The sequence below is a fragment of the Notolepis coatsorum genome (assembly GCF_963971535.1).
Source record: "Notolepis coatsorum genome assembly, chromosome: 5".
NCBI lineage: Eukaryota > Metazoa > Chordata > Actinopteri > Aulopiformes > Paralepididae > Notolepis > Notolepis coatsorum.
The window spans coordinates 85,020,527-85,040,154 of record NC_140169.1 but is presented as its reverse complement, the minus strand read 5'-3'; the positions used below and the strand labels follow the sequence as shown (position 1 = coordinate 85,040,154).

Here is a 19,628-nt window from a genome sequence, read left to right as displayed (position 1 = left end):
TGACGAGGTGGAGTTGCTGCTGAGTGTAACTCTACAAGATGACCAAGACACAGGAGAACGTCAACTGGGAGTCGTGCTACACCAAATATGTCGAGCTGTTAATGCGTATGAATGTCTGTGTCCACGGGCAAGCTATATTCACGTAACTCACATATTCAAATGATTCCTGTAATTCCTGTACAGTAACTATTCAACTAATAATGTTAAGTTATTATTAGGTCATTCTGGGACCACTCACGCGTGATGCCATCATGCCAACATCCTCAACTATCCGCAACATCAGAGCGCATCAGGTGCAGACCTCTTCTGTCGCGAGTCTATGAACTGAATTTAGAATGCAATTTGGCTTTTAACTGAAGCAGGACGCAAAACTAGACATGTTTAGCAAAACATTAAATATCTTTGCTACAGTTTGTGATAATGCCGCGCCTTATTTTGTTTCGGAATCGCGATATTGTGATCTCAACTAAGGTCTCAACATGACATTGTATGATATCTCTCGAGAAATAAGCTGACAAAAAACGCCACTCGCCACTTAAATAAATCAAAAGCGTGTGTTTAACAACCTCAAAAACGTTCGAAACGCGGTTTATATTAACTTAATAAATAAACAGAAACGAAAAATCTACTTATGTAAACGAAAATGTCCAGTATAACTAAATAACAGATACATCCCTATATTACACGCAAGCAGCGTCTGATGGCCGAATCTGTCGGCACTGGAGTATACAGTAGCATTACATCTAGACATTCATGAATGATATACAAGATATACAAATATACAGTACTGCTTAAGAGGCAGAGATCAATAAGAGAAAATATATACATTTGAGGGGGAAGAAACTACATGCTATTTCTGTCTGTAATTTCAGCACCAGGCGCTGTCCATCTTATTGCCTCTGTGCGCTTCAAGGCTACAGGCGCCTATTGTATTGCCATGGATGGAACAACAGTCTGAGCATGCGTAGTGAGCTGTGGCGTCATCGTTTATCTAGACTATGCGTTTACAGTGGCTGCACGGATCCACTGAACGGATATTTTGGGAAATCTTCACTTTAAAATGCGTTTAAGAAAGTCTCCGTTTATGTCTCTGAAAACACCCTTTACGTGTGGATGAGAGGCCCAATCGTGGAATAAAATGTGCGTTTGGCAAAAGATCCATATACGTGAGGACATTCAAACTATCCTTACTTATATATGCGACGGCACGTGAACAGTACAATGCAATTAATGAATGTCTTGTTGTAATTAGTATATATATAGTTTGTGATAAGGACTCGCCATATTTAGTTTCAGAATCCGTTGAATACATTGACATTGTATCTCTCCGTCGCCCAGTGCGCAGAAGTAAAGCATTAAATCGTGACATATCTAGATTGGTTGTTTCCTCTGGACTGCATCTAATCCACCGCTATATCTATCTATTTATCATCTACTGTATGTATGTCAATATAGCCAATGGAAATGCTAGGAGTGGTGAAGTGGGCTGGGTGAACCAATCATTTCTCTGTCGTCCTGACCGCTCGTACCACCAATGTCCACCATGGTATTAGGGATATTGCTTATCGCCACCTGCTGGCCCGCATGCTTGTTGGAGCAATTCATATGCGTTTATGTGTTTGTGTCTGGATGGGGATTTTTTTTAAACACTGTGGTGTGGACGGGGATTTTATTTTAAACGGAGCCTGAGAATATCCGTTTGGCAAAAGATCCATGTACGTGAGGACATGGCCTCAGAGAGCATGGTGGACCAAAGTACAGACAGAGAATTAAAAGTACTCCCGTAGTCTCGCGAGAGGTGCAGAAATGGGATCTGACGTCAGAAGAGACGATCCGGTCAGTGTTTCACCACACAGACTGGATTGTGTTCCGCGACACAGATAACATTAATGCCTACACGGAGACAGTGCTGGACTATGTCTGTACTAGGGTGAAAGAAACAATCCCCACTACCAAAATGAAAGTTTACCCAAATCAAAAACCCTGGGTAGACAAATCCGTCCGTGAAGCTCTGAGAGAGCGCACCAAAGCATACAATGACGGCCTAGTGGCAGGCAACATGAATGACCACAAGGTGGCGCGACACAACGTAAGGAGGACAGTGTCAGAGGCCAAACGGCGCTACAGGGATAAAATTGAACTCCAGTTTGAACAAGCTGACTCTAGAGCTATGTGGCAGGGGCTCAAAACGATGACAGACTACAAAGGCGCCTCCCTCAAACTGAACAGTGACATCTCCTTAGCAAACGACCTCAATACCTTCTATGCGAGGTTTGATGCTGGTAATAACAACACCAGCTCACAAGCCTCGGCAAGGGGGGGGGGGGGTCGGCTGCTGATGGAGGCGCAGTGTTCAGGGTAACAGAGCATGAGGTGAGGCGGACCTTTAAAAAAGTGAATATCAGGAAGGCAGCAGGTCCGGACGGCATCCCCGGCCGCGTCCTAAAAGTCTGTGCCGACCAACTGGCCCCAGTATTCACTGACATATTTAACCTGTCCTTAGAACAGGCTGTCATCCCCACCTGCCTGAAGAAGTCCACTATTATCCCTGTACCCAAAAAATCCAAGCCTGCTTGCCTCAACGACTACCGCCCTGTAGCTCTCACCTCCATAGCCATGAAGTGCTTTGAGAAGCTAGTAAAGGGCTACATCTGCTCCTCCCTCCCCATCAACATGGACCCCCTGCAATTTGCATACCGCCCCAACAGGTCCACGGAGGACGCCATATCCCATGTGCTGCACACAGCAGCATCACACCTGGACAAGAGGCAGGGGAACTATGTGAGAATGCTATTCATCGACTACAGCTCGGCATTCAATACCATAGTCCCCTCCATACTCATAGCCAAGCTCAGGGACCTGGGCTTGGGCTATGACCTCTGCCAGTGGGTCTTGGACTTCCTGACTGGCAGACCCCAGGTGGTGAGAGCAGGCAACTGCACCTCCTCATCCATCACCCTCAACATAGGGGCCCCCCAGGGCTGTGTTCTGAGTCCCCTCCTCTACTCCCTGTACACACACGACTGTGTGGCTCAGCGGAGTAGCAATACAATCGTCAAATTTGCTGACGACACAGTGGTGGTGGGCCTGATCTCTGCCAACGACGAGAGGGCCTACCTGGAAGAGGTCAAGGTCCTGGCGGGATGGTGCCAGGAAAACAGCCTCTCCCTGAACGTCAGCAAAACAAAGGAGATGATTGTGGACTTCAGGAGGTCGGGGGTCAAGGACTACAGCCCCCTCAGCATCGACGGGGCACCGGTTGAGAGAGTCAACAGCTTCAAGTACCTCGGAGCCTACATATCCGAGGACTTGACATGGACCACACACATTAACAGTGTGGTGAAGAAGGCACGACAACGCCTCTACTTCCTCAGGCGCCTAAGGAAGTTCCAAGTCAGCCAGAAGATCCTTAAGAACTTCTACTCATGTACAATAGAGAGCATCTTGACCGGCAACATCACCTCCTGGTTTGGGAATAGCACTGCAAAAGACCAAAGCAGACTACAAAGAGTGACACGTTCAGCCGAACGCACAATTGGAGGGGGGCTCCCCACCCTCCAGAACATTTACTACAAGCGTTGCAAGGGCAAGGCTAAGAGAATCATTAAAGACTCCAGTCACCCGAACAACTGCCTCTTCGAACTGCTGCGGTCAGGCAAGCGATACAGGAGTCTCAAGGCGAGCACAGAAAGACTCAGAAGTAGCTTCTATCCCCAGGCCATCAGGCTGCTAAACGAACAATGAATGAACACTACACAACAACAACCACCAAACGCACATAGCACACACATCCACACGCACACACTCACTTTAAACAAACACACTGTAGCACCCACTCCACACACTTTATAGCACACACCCACTTTAAACAAACACACTGTAGCACCCACTCCCCACACTTTATATTTATGGATGAAGGATTGCACTACAACTCGTACACCTTACTGTAAATTGTACCTAAAATTGTACCTCATCCCATTTCTGCTTTGCACTAGATAGTACTGTACATTAGTACACTGCATAGTATTGTGTATTGTATATTATATGGTAACTCAGAACATTGTACATATGTCTATACCGAACACTGTGACCTCATTTTCTTCTTCTAAATTCATGCTATATTATGTTATTATGTTATTTGATACTATCTTGTCTAGCACAGTCTCTGGAGCGTAACAGTAAGAAGCATTTTGTATGAAAGTATTCTGTACTTCTGTATGACAACTATTAAAGAACTTGAACTTGAACTTGAACTTGGAGTGGGTAGGTCGTTAACCCAATTACCCTCACCTGTGCAGTGCAGAGAGCTGCCTGCACCAACAGTATATATGTTCCCCTGTCTAAACCCTCTGTCTGCTTCTCCCATCTGCTTACCCCACCAAACAGGACAGGTTGTATCAGCCACCAAGTGAACCAACTTTGGGATCCTTTGTCAGTTCTGATATATACCTTTGTTGTTTAATTCGATTATTATTTGTTTAGATAGGATTAAATAAACTCTTTGTTAAATTGTTATCACGTGTGTTGACTCCCTTTATATGATAACCTCTGGTTCGTCATACAAGCAATCCCAAAACAATTATTGTCATCCTTTTTCGATAGTTGTAATTGCGTATTGCCTCTGGACATGCACCAGAGAGAGAGAGAGAAATAGAGATACATATATAGATAGATAGATGTGCTTTGTGCCCACAGTTAACTCTTTCACTGCCACACGACAGCCGGTTAACCCTTTCACTGTGACAATACAGAAGGTTAGCCCTTTACTATCACACAACCGACGGCGATGCTCCATCTGCGGAGCTAATGATGCTAATGATGGAGCATCGCCGTCGGTTGTGTGATAGTAAAGGGCTAACCTTCTGAATCAAGCAGCGAGGCAGAGAGGAGAGACCTAGAGGAGCAAGACGTGCAGAGAGCACGGCACCTTGATACTAATTCATTAATATACATTTTTTATTCTATCACATCATTACAGTTCAATTAGGCTTGGGCGGTATCATTCTTTTGATACCGTCATACTCTGATGACCTAATACCCCGGTATACGGTATATGACGGTATGACTTTCATTTTCATCAGCGGGGGGGGGGGGGGGGGGGGGGTATTATCACCATACATAACGCATGCTTATATTGAAACACGTTGAGATTAGGGCCGTTCTTTCAACCTGAAAGTGCACTTTCTTCAACCTCGAGGTAAACAAATCACAGAAGGTAGCCACTGCCGCCTGCCGGCACCATCCAGGTATCGACGTGAGCTAACGGTAGCTAGTTAGCCGGCAGCCCGGCACCATCGTATCAACGTGAGCCAGTTGCATTAGGATTAAAAAATGTCAACACTCACTCACCCCGTTTTATATTACATTCCCAAAGAAGTGCCTCCGTCTCTCGTAGTCTCGTTGTGCTGGATGAAGTCACTGGGGACTCGTGGAGGCGAGGGTTTTGCTTAAATCCGAACAGACTCCAGTCCTTTAATTGTCCAAATGCGACAGTGTGTGCAAGTTTAGCTCTTGTTTGACAAAACGTTAGCCATCTGTGGTCATGGAGCTCATCGTGGGCTGGAGTGACGGTGGTTGTAACTGAGGGGTACAATTCCCTGACTGTATTGAGAGTATGGTATTATTAAACCACTACTTAGTTATGTACTTTAATTACTGGCCATACAGTACACGGTATATATGGTGAACACCCACACAAGAATACAGCTTAACAAAGAAAGTCATATTTAGAAGTATTTATTAGCAGAGCATCAATAGTAGATTACAATATTGAGAATTATGAGTTGCGCTTATATGGCGAAGAACACTTAAGTAGGTCAAGAGCGTAAGTCCATGAGCATATTAAGATGGCTCCCCTCGATCGGCAGACAAAAGCAGCAGCTATAATCCAGTAGGCGCGACAGCATGGATGAAAGCCAGCCAGCCTCTTCCTAGAGACGGGCTCGAGTGATGCTCCTCACGGGTAGATCCCACACAGCAGTGGGGTAGACGGTTCTCTGCTCCAGCAGCCACAGTACCAAAAGCAATATAATCCAGCCGGAAAAGGCTCTGCATTCGCCGGTGTAGATTTTCCTGTGCACTATACTTCACATTAACTAGGTCGAACTTGACGTTATTTCACTAAGCTCTGACACTTTTACTATCCTATTCGCACGCGGTTCTAAGTGCTCTATTTAGATGCAAGGTTGCTCACTTCACTTGGTCGTTGACTCGTGGTGAAGGCTTTAACGTTTGGATAAGACGATACGTTACTTTGAACGAATGATGAACTGAATGAACTGAAACTAAGCGAAGTGTGGACTAAGTGCTGCTGTTTCCACCTGCGCCGTATTTATACGTAAGGTGAATTATCTAGTGCCAACCTCAGTTCTGTCTCGTATTACTGCGCAAACCTGGACATGTTGAGACAAGCCTTAGCGGTGGCTTTGAACTCGAACTTGGGGGTATGGTCGTTGGCGCCTAGGGGTCGCTGTCCAATAGGAGAACGAGTATTATGGTCTGGCCTGTACCTGGGTAAAGGGATATTCCGTGTATATGTACAAAGAATATACAAGGGATATCAGACGATATACAAATATTATACAAGGGATCTCAAGTAATAAATATATATATTCGGTTTAATCTGACCCTTTGTAACAGTGGTTAACTTCGACGCTTCATCGTTCAATGGTAACGTATTATTATTATTGCTTAAGCTTTAGCAGTCTGCTCAGAGATAGAGGAAATGCATACAGGTTAGTGTGACGCACCTCTGTGTTCTCCACGTGACTCACAATAGCCAATCAATGATTAGGAAACTGCCCTCTGCTGGCCGTGCTGTGTGTGTGCAGTCCCCGTCAAAACTCTGTTTCAGTGTAAATATAAACTGAAACAACTGTGATTTTGACGGTATTGATTTTCAATACCGTCGGTATCTCTAAATACCCCGGTATACCGTAATACCGTCATACCGCCCAAGCCTAAGTTCAATCAGTTAACATTTTGCCATGTTCGATCGAGAGTTTCATATAATAATAACATGACCGATTCTCATTTCCAAAATAACGTCATGAAACATTCTATGGCTGCCATCTTTGGCGTACCAAATGAGATGACCGTGATATTAGGGGTAGGAATCGCCAGAGACCTCACGATACGATCGCAATACTTGCGTCACAATACGATATTATCGCGATACTAAATATATCACGATACGCTGAGTATTGCGGAAATATTTATATTTTTTTTTATTTTTTATACAATTTAATTTATTACCTTTTTTCAACTGCAAAGTAAAACTGTCAACATGTTTTATCTAATCAAATAAAGTTCAGTCTGTTCATCTCACTTCAATCATTTTTATTGCAGAACATGGTATTTTCTCAAGCAGATGTAAACACTGTAATCTGTGTTGCATGTACCTGACAAACTGAACTGTTTGTATTAGTCATATTCCAACTTAACTGAATGCACATGTGTGTGTGTGTGTGTGGACTACTGTACTATTACAGGTATTGAAATGAACAATGCAACTTCCTTATAAAAAAAAAATTATAATAATAATTAAATGTCGATACTTGGCGTCCCTGTATCGATACAGTATCGCATGCAAAGTATCGCGATACTACTACATATCGATTTTTCCCCCACCCCTACGTGATATCCATTCAAGTTCTGTGGGTTTACAGTACCGGGAGTTTTGACTTTGTCTTGTTTGTCTCTTCAACCCCAGGGAACACAACACTGCTAGCTCTCAGGAAAACACTAACCCCAGCCTTCCACTGACCCAGGGCCCCTCCCGCTCCCCCGCCCTCCCTCCGGGCAACGACTCAACCCCAGCCCCAGGCCTCGCCGCCTCCGGCCTTCACCTCAACAACGGCAATGGCTCCTCCCACGGACACGGACCTGCCACGCCCACAGGCTACCTGACGCCCAATCGGGTGTGTCCCCAACAGGTCAACAGCCCCTCCCCTTTGGGGAGCCCCATCACAGCCGCCCCTACCTCCTTTCTGCCCCCCAGGCAGCCGCGGGTCAGTCCCGGGTTGGGTGGCAGCCCGCGCGTACCAGGGAACCCCTTCTCGCCCTCCACGCCCGGCCTCCACTCCCCAGCGGGGGGCCTCAGCAGACAACACTCTGGTGGGGATGGAGGTGGCTTCTCCCTGCCCTCCCCTCTCCCTCAGAGACAAGCCAGTACTCCCACCAGCTCCCCCGCTCGCCCTCCCCCAGCCAAACCCCCAGAGGGAGGAGGGGGGGGAGGGGGAGAGGACTCAGCCAAAGCCTCCCTGGCAGCCTCCGCTCAGCTAGGCAACCCCAGACTCAACCAGCTGCTGGACAGTAACGGAGCAGTAGTAGAAACCACCAACAACAACAACAACAACAACCACCACCACCGCACCTCGTCCTCACCTCACACCCAGTCTCACGCCCACCACCCCCCCGGGGGCCCCCAGTGCCCCGCCTCACACAGCACCCTGACGGAGCGCCACAAGATCCTCCACCGGCTCCTCCAAGACAGCAGCCCCAGCGACAGCAGCGCCGCCGCCGAGAAGGAGGTGGACATCAAGAAGGAGCCGCCTGCCAGTCCAGCCTCGGGCGCGGCGGCGCCCCTTATGCCCAGCAGCAGGGAACCGCAGGACCACCAGCTTCTGAGGTTCCTGCTGGATACTGACGAGAAGGTGAGCGGAGCGTCCGCTCTGTTGCTTTGTTTCTTTTGATAGTTTGTTTATTTTAAAGTAACAATCCACATTAGGCCAACATTAGAACTACAATAAGTCTATGCATGAGATATACAACTTCAGTGAAGTACCAAACATGATCTGTTGAAGTACCAGACATGATCTGTTGAAGTACCAGACATGATCTGTTGAAGTACCAGACATGATCTGTTGAAGTACCAGACATGATCTGTTGAAGTACCAAACATAATCTGTTGAAGTACCAGACATGATCTGTTGAAGTACCAGACATGATCTGTTGAAGTACCAGACATGATCTGTTGAAGTACCAGACATGATCTGTTGAAGTACCAAACATGATCTGTTGAAGTACCAGACATAGTACCAAACTTGATTTGTTGAAGTACCAGACATGATCTGTTGAAGTACCAAACATGATCTGTTGAAGTACCAGACATGATCTGTTGAAGTACCAGACATAGTACCAGACATGATCTGTTGAAGTACCAGACATGATCTGTTGAAGTACCAAACATGATCTGTTGAAGTACCAGACATGATCTGTTGAAGTACCAGACATAGTACCAGACATGATCTGTTGAAGTACCAGACATAGTACCAGACATGATCTGTTGAAGTACCAGACATGATCTGTTGAAGTACCAGACATGATCTGTTGAAGTACCAGACATGATCTGTTGAAGTACCAGACATGATCTGTTGAAGTACCAGGCTGAGCTCTCAAGTCACGGAACACATTTTACGATCTATTAACATAATAACATAACATAATGTTATTCGTCTTTTTGAAATGTACTTCTGATGAAAAACGTAACTTGTGATTCCTCCAGGACCTGGGAGACCTGCCCCCTCCGTCGGCCCTCAGTCTGCAGACGGTGAGGGTCAAGGCGGAGAAGAGGAGCAGCGCGGAGGGAGCGGCCTGCGCTGCTGCAGCCCCGGCCTCGGCCTCAGCAGGGAGCGGCTCCAGACCTGGGGCAGGGGCCAGCGGTCGTGCTGCAGGGTGCATCAGCCCCAAGCCCAGTCCCGTGGGGGAGGGCCGGAGGGAGGGCCGGAGAGACAGCCGAGACTCCACGGTAAGGAGCCATGTGTTCACAGTGTTCTCCTGACAGTGTCGTACAATAATGGCTCAAGGCCACAGCTCATTGAACACGGTTATCATTTAATGATGATCACCTGCTATTTGATTACAATCACCGGTTGTTTGTGATGGAATACTGTAGAACATGACATAATTATTAGCATGACATCTCGTTTAGTAATGACAGAGCGCAGTCGTTCAGTATTGATGAGATGTCATGCTAATATGTCATGTTCTACAGTAGGACTTACTACTATAATACCTAATAAAACAAGTCATTCGAATAATAGAAGCCTACTTTTGCTGGAACGATTCATTTTGCACGTATACAGTACGTGTGTGTGTGTGCTCGCGCGCTGAGGCTGCCTCACTAAGCCGTTTCTCCACGCATTTATTTATTTCTGGAGCATTTATTTATCCACTCTGGTTGGATGGTGTATTGTAATGGTGCTGTATAATCAGGGAGCGAAATTAACTTTTTGACTCACCGGCCAGTGGCGGGTAGATGGGAAGAGTCTACCCGCCAAGCATATTTCTTACCTGCCAAAAAATTTTTGATTAAAAAAAATATATATATATATTTTATATAAATTTTTTTTTTAAATAAAATATATATATATTATATATATATTATATATATATATATTATATAATCATACTTGTAGTTGTATTATCTGCGAGACATCGCCACCACGCAATAAGTCAAAATGCTTGCTATCTGCAAACAGCTCCACTGTCTGTGTGTATACTTGAGTAGCCTCCAGCTCCAGCAAGGATTATCTGGCCCTGCAGCTAGACCCTATATTCAGCTAGACCCTACATTCAGCATGCAAGGATTCTCCGGCGATGCAGCTGGACCTATTTATAACGTTACCGTTCTTTTGTCAAATCACATTCAACATGCCCTCAGCTAGAATACGCATTCAATCAATGTTATAAGACATTGATATCAGGAGCTATCTGTAGCTACTGCTAGCCCGGTAGATAACGTTAAGACAATTTAGTTTACTGGGACATATGGATCAACGTGAGCTAGCTAAGCTAGCTAACGAGGGACCGGAGGTATTATGCACTCGAGTAGACTATTGCTGGAGCATTTGTTGATATCAGCAGCTATCAGTAGCTAGCCAGCTAGATACCGTTAGACAATGCCTCGTCATGTATTAAACTAAAAGTGAATAGTTGACTGGGTCATTGTTTAAACAGTAACGTTAGACTCTTGGAGGTCCGATATAGACTAGAGCAGATGGAAGTAAACAAGCCAAATAATAGCTTCCGATTGGTCATTTGCTTTTTTTCTCATGAAACCAGTCACGTCACTCTACTGTGATTGGACCTAGTGCGATGTGGGACTTGTAGTTTTTTAACGATCTCGCGGCGGAGAAAAAAAAGACGAGCGGCTATAATCTGTACTCGCACAAGAGTATCGTTATGAAGTTATGAACTACACGTCTACACGCCACACGGCGGGCAGCCCTCTAAGTGTCATGCGCCAAAGGTAAAAACAGCCCGCCCCTGGCGGGCGGCGGGCTTTAGTTTCGGTCCCTGTGTATAATGACAATACATTTTAATCTAATCTCATTTTGAGATCAGTCGCAAATCGCTTCCGCGCTCCCTGTAGAATGGGTCAGCATGGTGCAGTGCAATGCCTACCTGTAGAATGGGTCAGCATGGTGCAGTGCAATGCCCAACCTCTCAAGCCGTTTTTGCACACGGCCCCCGCCGTTTTGCAGCACATGCCTCCTTTGCCTTATAAGGCAAATTGAGAATTGAGCACTAAGGCTTACAGTGTGAACGTAGCCGTAGGGTCATTACAATATATCATTATTCCTCTTACGACCTGCGGCCGAGGCAGGCAAGTCTGGACATAGCCCCCCCTCCTCCAAATAACACCTAAATGCAAGTTCAACAGAGCATGACGTAACGTTTGTTGACCCAGGAAAAGAAGACGGATAGTGACGGTAGGAAAACGGGTCACGTATATACATAGAAAGGTGCCTGTAGTGCTAGTCCAGCCCCCACATCATCACAATGCTAGTTTGTCCTGGTAAACCATGTCCTTAATAATGGTAATTTAAGCATTACTCCTCCTCATTTCCCCTCTCATGTTCGAGAGATGTTCTGAAAACGGTTTAATCTTGCTTTTAACACTTTGGTCGCCAGGCTTATATTCACAATAAACCATCCCACGCCAGCTCTATTTGTCTATGGAGAAGTTCCCCTTCTTTGCAGGGCTATAACTTTTTAAATTGTATTGCTAAATTGACATTACTATGGCCCATTCAACGTCAAGTATCTATTGTTCGCGGTGTAGCAACGTTATACTTTTTCATTCACATATTCATACTAAAATACGGTCTAAAGTATAAGTATGTTTTTATCGTTTTCTGCAGCATTCTCCAGAACGTGATTTATAGCCCTAAATGCATTATATTGATGATCAAATACAGTTTGATAGCAATCTGCGCGAGATAAAAAAATTCAAATGGACGTGCTTCTAGAAGTTACTACTTATCATCTGATGTTGACCGGATGGGGGGGGGGTCGTTTATAATTCCGTGGCCAACGTTAGATGATTCATCTAGTGTGGGTGATATGATCATTAGAGCAGTTTGTATCGAACACGTTAAAAAATAACGCTGAAACTTACCATAGCTTCCTCGTAGCGTTGGGCGATGAGCGTGGAGCAGAAATATTCCTATTATGGGATGTAGAAATATGCGATCCATCTCCAGGTTGTATAATAGTATATACGTCCAAATCATGTTGTTTATCGAGTTATTGGTAACGGATTGCTATCCATTGTGTCTAGCTCGAGTCCTGGGACTATTAGCGAGTGATCGGACCGAATTGGAATGAGCACCAGCTTCCGTTTCCTGTTTCCGGTTTGGGCGATCCGCCGATCGGCCACCAGATGGCGCTCTTGAACCGTTGGAGAGTTGAGAGGGGATCAACAGTAGATCTCAAGTCTCCGGGGGAGAAATATGATTGCGATCACAGATTTTTGAAATATTGATATCAAAGACGTGGTACGGCGTCTTTGGCAGAATGAGCATGGCGGGGAATGACGTGGTAAGGCGTTTTTGGCGACCATAGTGTTAAACACAGCCAAACCACTGTTTCTACAGGCTTCAGTCAGAAAGGAGATGAACCTTTTTAAAGCAAACATTTATATATTTTTTGCCACTATTGCGATGTGTATATTGTGATATGTTTCAGTCATCCTATTATTAATCATAATTTGTTCAAGTACAATACAAAAGACTCCCTATGCAGTTCCATAGATTAAAATAGAACTATTCCACCTCTGTTATGAGAGAGCGGGAGGGAGGGAGGAAGAGAGGAAGACAGACAGAGAGAGAGAGAGAGAGAGAGTGGGAGCGAGGGATAAAGACAGACAGAGAGAGAGAGAGAGAGAGAGAGAGATCTCCGTCATGGTCAATGTCACATATCCAAGTTTTCCTGTTTGCCGTTAAGAGTTGAGATCACATGACATCCGCTCAGCCATTCATGTCTCTTTTAGTGTCACATTCCAACTGACACAACCATTGTGAAGAACTTCAAAAGGACGGTTTTTCCGTTGGACTCTTGGCCGCTGCTAGGAATGTACTCTAAATGATTTATTATTCCATCAGTAGCTTCATAGTCTGCTTTTAAAATTTAGAGTTTGATTTGTCATTTTCAAACTGATTAAAACTTTCAGTTTGACAAACATGATTTGTTGGACAGAAATGTAAACTGAAAGCCTTCGGGCCAAACTTCAGTGTGTGCATTGTGTTCGGCAATGATGATGAAAATGGCTCACGCGTAATTTACCAAGGCTGACCCCAAATTAATATATAAATTTTCTCCACAACAATCAATTACTACATTTAATTTACAATTCTATAAAAGTGCTTTTTTACACATTGTTGTCCTGTGGATGAATTTCATCATGATTACTTTTACTTAAACGCAATACATAAAACATGAAACATGCAAATCATAAGGAAAGGACTGATGGACTAGAAATATGCTTGGTCAGACCCTAAAGACATAAGTAATTATATCCCTGAACGACAGTGAGAAGCAAGCCAACAACAACGCCGCGCTCTCCAGACTCCACGACGAGGTAAATAATATACAAGCGACGAACGTTAACGCCGCCATTTTAGTACTGGGAGATTTCAATAGCGCCAATCTGAGAAAGGTATTGCCTGATTTCTACCAGCATGTGACTTGCAACACCAGAGGCGGTAACATCCTAGATCACTGTTACACGCAATTTAAAGGTGGCTACAAGGCTCATTCTGATAGTGGCTTTGGCAAGTCAGATCACGCATCCATTTTCCTTACACCAAAGTACAGACAAAGAATTAAAAGTACTCCCGTAGTCTCGCGAGAGGTGCAGAAATGGGATGTGACGTCAGAGGACACGATCCGGTCAGTGTTCCACAACACAGACTGGATTGTATTCCGCGACACAGATAACATTAATGCCTACACGGAGACAGTGCTGGACTATGTCTGTACTAGGGTGAAAGAAACAATCCCCACTACCAAAATGAAAGTTTACCCAAATCAAAAACCCTGGGTAGACAAATCCGTCCGTGAAGCTCTGAGAGAGCGCACCAAAGCATACAATGACGGCCTAGTGGCAGGCAACATGAATGACCACAAGGTGGCGCAACACAACGTAAGGAGGACAGTGTCAGAGGCCAAACGGCGCTACAGGGATAAAATTGAACTCCAGTTTGAACAAGCTGACTCTAGAGCTATGTGGCAGGGGCTCAAAACGATGACAGACTACAAAGGCGCCTCCCTCAAACTGAACAATGACATCTCCTTAGCAAACGACCTCAATACCTTCTATGCGAGGTTTGATGCTGGTAATAACAACACCAGCTCACAAGCCTCGGCAATGGGGGGGGGGGGGTCGGCTGCTGATGGAGGCGCAGTGTTCAGGGTAACAGAGCATGAGGTGAGGCGGACCTTTAAAAAAGTGAATATCAGGAAGGCAGCAGGTCCGGACGGCATCCCCGGCCGCGTCCTAAAAGTCTGTGCCGACCAACTGGCCCCAGTATTCACTGACATATTTAACCTGTCCTTAGAACAGGCTGTCATCCCCACCTGCCTGAAGAAGTCCACTATTATCCCTGTACCCAAAAAATCCAAGCCTGCTTGCCTCAACGACTACCGCCCTGTAGCTCTCACCTCCATAGCCATGAAGTGCTTTGAGAAGCTAGTAAAGGGCTACATCTGCTCCTCCCTCCCCATCAACATGGACCCCCTGCAATTTGCATACCGCCCCAACAGGTCCACGGAGGACGCCATATCCCATGTGCTGCACACAGCAGCATCACACCTGGACAAGAGGCAGGGGAACTATGTGAGAATGCTATTCATCGACTACAGCTCGGCATTCAATACCATAGTCCCCTCCATACTCATAGCCAAGCTCAGGGACCTGGGCTTGGGCTATGACCTCTGCCAGTGGGTCTTGGACTTCCTGACTGGCAGACCCCAGGTGGTGAGAGCAGGCAACTGCACCTCCTCATCCATCACCCTCAACATAGGGGCCCCCCAGGGCTGTGTTCTGAGTCCCCTCCTCTACTCCCTGTACACACACGACTGTGTGGCTCAGCGGAGTAGCAATACAATCGTCAAATTTGCTGACGACACAGTGGTGGTGGGCCTGATCTCTGCCAACGACGAGAGGGCCTACCTGGAAGAGGTCAAGGTCCTGGCGGGATGGTGCCAGGAAAACAGCCTCTCCCTGAACGTCAGCAAAACAAAAGAGATGATTGTGGACTTCAGGAGGTCGGGGGTCAAGGACTACAGCCCCCTCAGCATCGACGGGGCACCGGTTGAGAGAGTCAACAGCTTCAAGTACCTCGGAGCCCACATATCCGAGGACTTGAAATGGACCATACACATTAACAGTGTGGTGAAGAAGGCACGACAACGCCTCTACTTCCTCAGGCGCCTAAGGAAGTTCCAAGTCAGCCAGAAGATCCTTAAGAACTTCTACTCATGTACAATAGAGAGCATCTTGACCGGCAACATCACCTCCTGGTTTGGGAATAGCACTGCAAAAGACCAAAGCAGACTACAAAGAGTGACACGTTCAGCCGAACGCACAATTGGAGGGGGGCTCCCCACTCTCCAGAACATTTACAACAAGCGTTGCAAGGGGAAGGCTAAGAGAATTATTAAGGACTCGAGCCACCCGAACAACTGCCTCTTTGAACTGCTGCCGTCAGGCAAGCGACACAGGAGTCTCAAGGCGAGCACAGAAAGACTCAGAAGTAGCTTCTATCCCCAGGCCATCAGGCTGCTAAACGAACAATGAATGAACACTACACAACAACAACCACCAAACACACATAGCACACACATCCACACGCACACACTCACTTTAAACAAACACACTGTAGCACCCACTACACACACTTTATAGCACACACCCACTTTAAACAAACACACTGTAGCACCCACTCCCCACACTTTATATTTATGGATGAAGGATTGCACTACAACTCGTACACCTTACTGTAAATTGTACCTAAAATTGTACCTCATCCCACTTCTGCTTTGCACTAGATAGTACTGTACATTAGTACACTGCATAGTATTGTGTATTGTATATTATATGGTAACTCAGAACATTGTACATATGTCTATACCGAACAACTGTGACCTCATTCTTCTTCTAAATTCATGCTATATTATGTTATTATGTTATTTGATACTATCTTGTCTAGCACAGTCTCTGGAGCGTAACAGTAAGAAGCATTTTGTATGAAAGTATTCTGTACTTCTGTATGACAACTATTAAAGAACTTGAGAACTTGAGTGTCAGGAATATTATGGATTTTCCCCGACCACCACTGCAGCAGAGCCTTTGTGTGAACGCAAATAACTCCAATAGCTTTTCTAATATTTTTTTATTTCCGGTGCACATTCATGACTCCTAGTGGAAGAAGCCTATTGATTTTGGTGACCGCATGACCTTTCCTCTAGTGCCACCATCAGGCAAAATTTTACATGTTCGTATTTGTGTATTGTTACGAGCTGGCTCAAGCTCGCAACAAGAAAGGGGAGACACAGGCACAATTTACGAAATAACAAAATAATTTATAAAATTATACTAATTATCAGCCAATATGAATGAGTATCAGTGTGTGGATGAGAGTGTTATGTGCAGCATGAATGTTGTAAGTGTAAAACTAAAGTAGGTGTCCAAACAAACTAAAGGAACCAAACGGGTGGAGAGATCGACAGAGACTAGAGGAAGCCTATATTCCTCTAGTGCCACCATCAGGTCAATCATTACATTTTCTTTCAACAGCTGTCATTCTAATCTTTTCAGATTAGGATGAACTCTATTGATGTTGGTGACCCTGTGACCTTTCCACTAGCTCCACCATGTTATGAAATGTAATGATTTAGTTTATTATGAAATAATGCAAATGATGACAGAGCTAAAACAAATTACGTCCGGCCTGTGAACAGGGTTTATTTTCAATACAGGAGAGAAAATAGGATTTGAGAGATGCTTGTAAGTTTACTGTACAAAAGGTTAATTACAACAACAACAATTAAAATGAGGTGTAGTTCTATTTTTGCGGTTAATTTAACACATTGGGCGCCATGCATTGTGCCCATCATTATGCCCTCTCTGCCACCGCTGTAAGCCTATGGAGATGTTTACCTTCTTTGCAGGGCTATAACTTTTTAAATATTATAGCTATATCTGCATTACTATGGCCCATTCAACATCGGGTATCCATCGTTCCGGATGTGGGAACGTTATATTTTTTCATTCATACATTGTTGTGTTAATACCGTCGAGAATATAAGTATGTTTTAAGCTTTTCTGCTGTAATTCCAAAAATTATCGATTGGCGTTTCTTTCCTATACACGCTATCGGGGCACGAAATTAACTTTTTGACTCACCGGCCAGTGGCGAGTAGATGGGAAAATTCTACCCGCCAAGCATATTTCTTACCGGCCAAAAAAAATACGCATTTTTGTGTCACATATATACATTCTTTTCAGTACATTTCAAGTAGATAAGCTATTACGTTGAAGAATAGACACTTAAAGAGGCCAGAGTTAAATTTGTACTATCTCTCTCTCTCTGAAGTGACTTCTCGCTATCTGCAAACAGCTCCACTGTCTGTGTGTATACTTAGTAGCCTCCAGATGCAGCCAGGATTCTCCGGCGCTGCAGCTGGACCCTATTGGTATACTGTGCTTTGGTCAAATCACATTCAGCATGCCCTCAGCTCGAATACGCATCGAATCAATGTTATAAGACATTGATATCAGGAGCTATCTGTAGCTACTGCTAGCCGGCTAGATAACGTTAAGACAACGCCTCAGTGAACTATTTAGTTTACTGGGACATATAGAGCTAACGTGAGCTAACGCTGCCTACCGAGCGAACGGAGGTATCATGCACTCGACTATTGCTGGAGCATTTGTTGATATCAGCAGCTATCAGTAGCTAGCCAGCTAGATACCGTTAGACAATGCCTCATGTATTAAATTAAAAGTGAATAGTTGACTGTGTCATTGTTTAAACAGTAACGTTAGCTCACGGAGGTCCGCACTAGACTAGAGCAGACTGCCCGAGGCAATAGGAGCCTCTGTGTTGATGCGAGCAGAAGCACGGACTGGGGCGGATATGACTCGTTGCCACAGGATTTTTCAAAATAAGAGTATCATATGAACCGAACGTTGTCTCGTAGTGGTGACCGGAGTGCCGGATGTCCCGCGATGATGTCGGGGAGTTCGTGACCCTCTCTGCGCCGCCCCCTATCTCCCTGTCTCCGGCTGTCCCTGAGCAACGACCGGAGTGTTAAATGTCCCTTGACTAAGACGGGGAGGACGTGACCCTCCTTGCGCCGCCCCTGTGCCTCAAATAGATTGCTATCAGCTCTATCTTTAATCTTTCAAAATGTTCAGTTGCTATCGCTATTAGCTCTATCTTTAATTTTTCAAAATGTACAGTTGCTATTGCATGCACTCATCTGTGTTCCACTACACACGAGTGCATGCTTACCAACTGTCCGTCTGCAACACTACTATCACCAACATCTAAGAAGGGAGATCCCCCCTTGAATGGCCCTTCTAAGGTTTCTCTCCTCCACACTGCCTGTGGAGCTTTTTTCCCTATTGTTAGGTTTTAGTGAGTTTTTCCTTACCTTCGCGTGGGGTATGTCTGGGAGTGCTTGCATTCTTTCATTTATTTGCATCCATCTAAAAATGTTTGCACCTTATGGTGTTCTTGTTCTGTTCTTGACTTATTGTTATGTTTTCTTCTTGACTTGTTTAAAGAAGATCTGTACGGCCCATGGGGACATTAACGTGTGTTGTCGGGCCCTATAAATAAATTTGATTTGATTTGATTTGATTTGCTAACTGCCGGAGCCATCGATATTATGACTGGAGCTGCGCTTGGGGCGTAAATGAGACCCGCACAGGATTTTCAAAATAAGAGTATCAATATGAACTACACGCCAGGTGGCGGGCAGACCTCTCGGTGTCACTCGCCAAACCGAAAATCTGCCCGCCAATGGCGGGTGGCAGGCTCCAATTTCGTGCCTTCACGCTATATTAAAAAATTCAAATGTATATGATCGGTATACATTATGCTTCATCATGCGTGAAGGAAAGGGGGGGGGAGTCGTTTATAATTCCTTGATCGTCAGTAACGGCTTTATTTAGTATGGGTTGATATATTGATCAGATGGATTGCAAACAAAGAAATGGACAATCAAGCTGAAAGTAACCTTTCCTCTTACCGTTCGCCGATGAGACTGGAGGAAAAATATCCCAATAATTTGACGTCGATCTGCTAGATCCATTTCCAGTTTGTATGACGCAA

At 45.2% G+C, this 19,628-nt stretch overlaps 1 protein-coding gene across 1 annotated transcript in view; it reads left to right on the top strand.

Annotated features, from left to right (window-relative positions):
* The window catches only part of ncoa1 (nuclear receptor coactivator 1), a gene marked incomplete at its 3' end in the record, with an annotated part of 164,503 nt that overhangs the window by 112,499 nt on the left and 32,376 nt on the right, over nucleotides 1-19,628 (top strand). Inside the window, 2 exon segments of the mRNA XM_084314162.1 lie at nucleotides 7,712-8,654; nucleotides 9,506-9,748. Coding sequence (XP_084170288.1) covers nucleotides 7,712-8,654; nucleotides 9,506-9,748 — 1,186 coding nt within the window.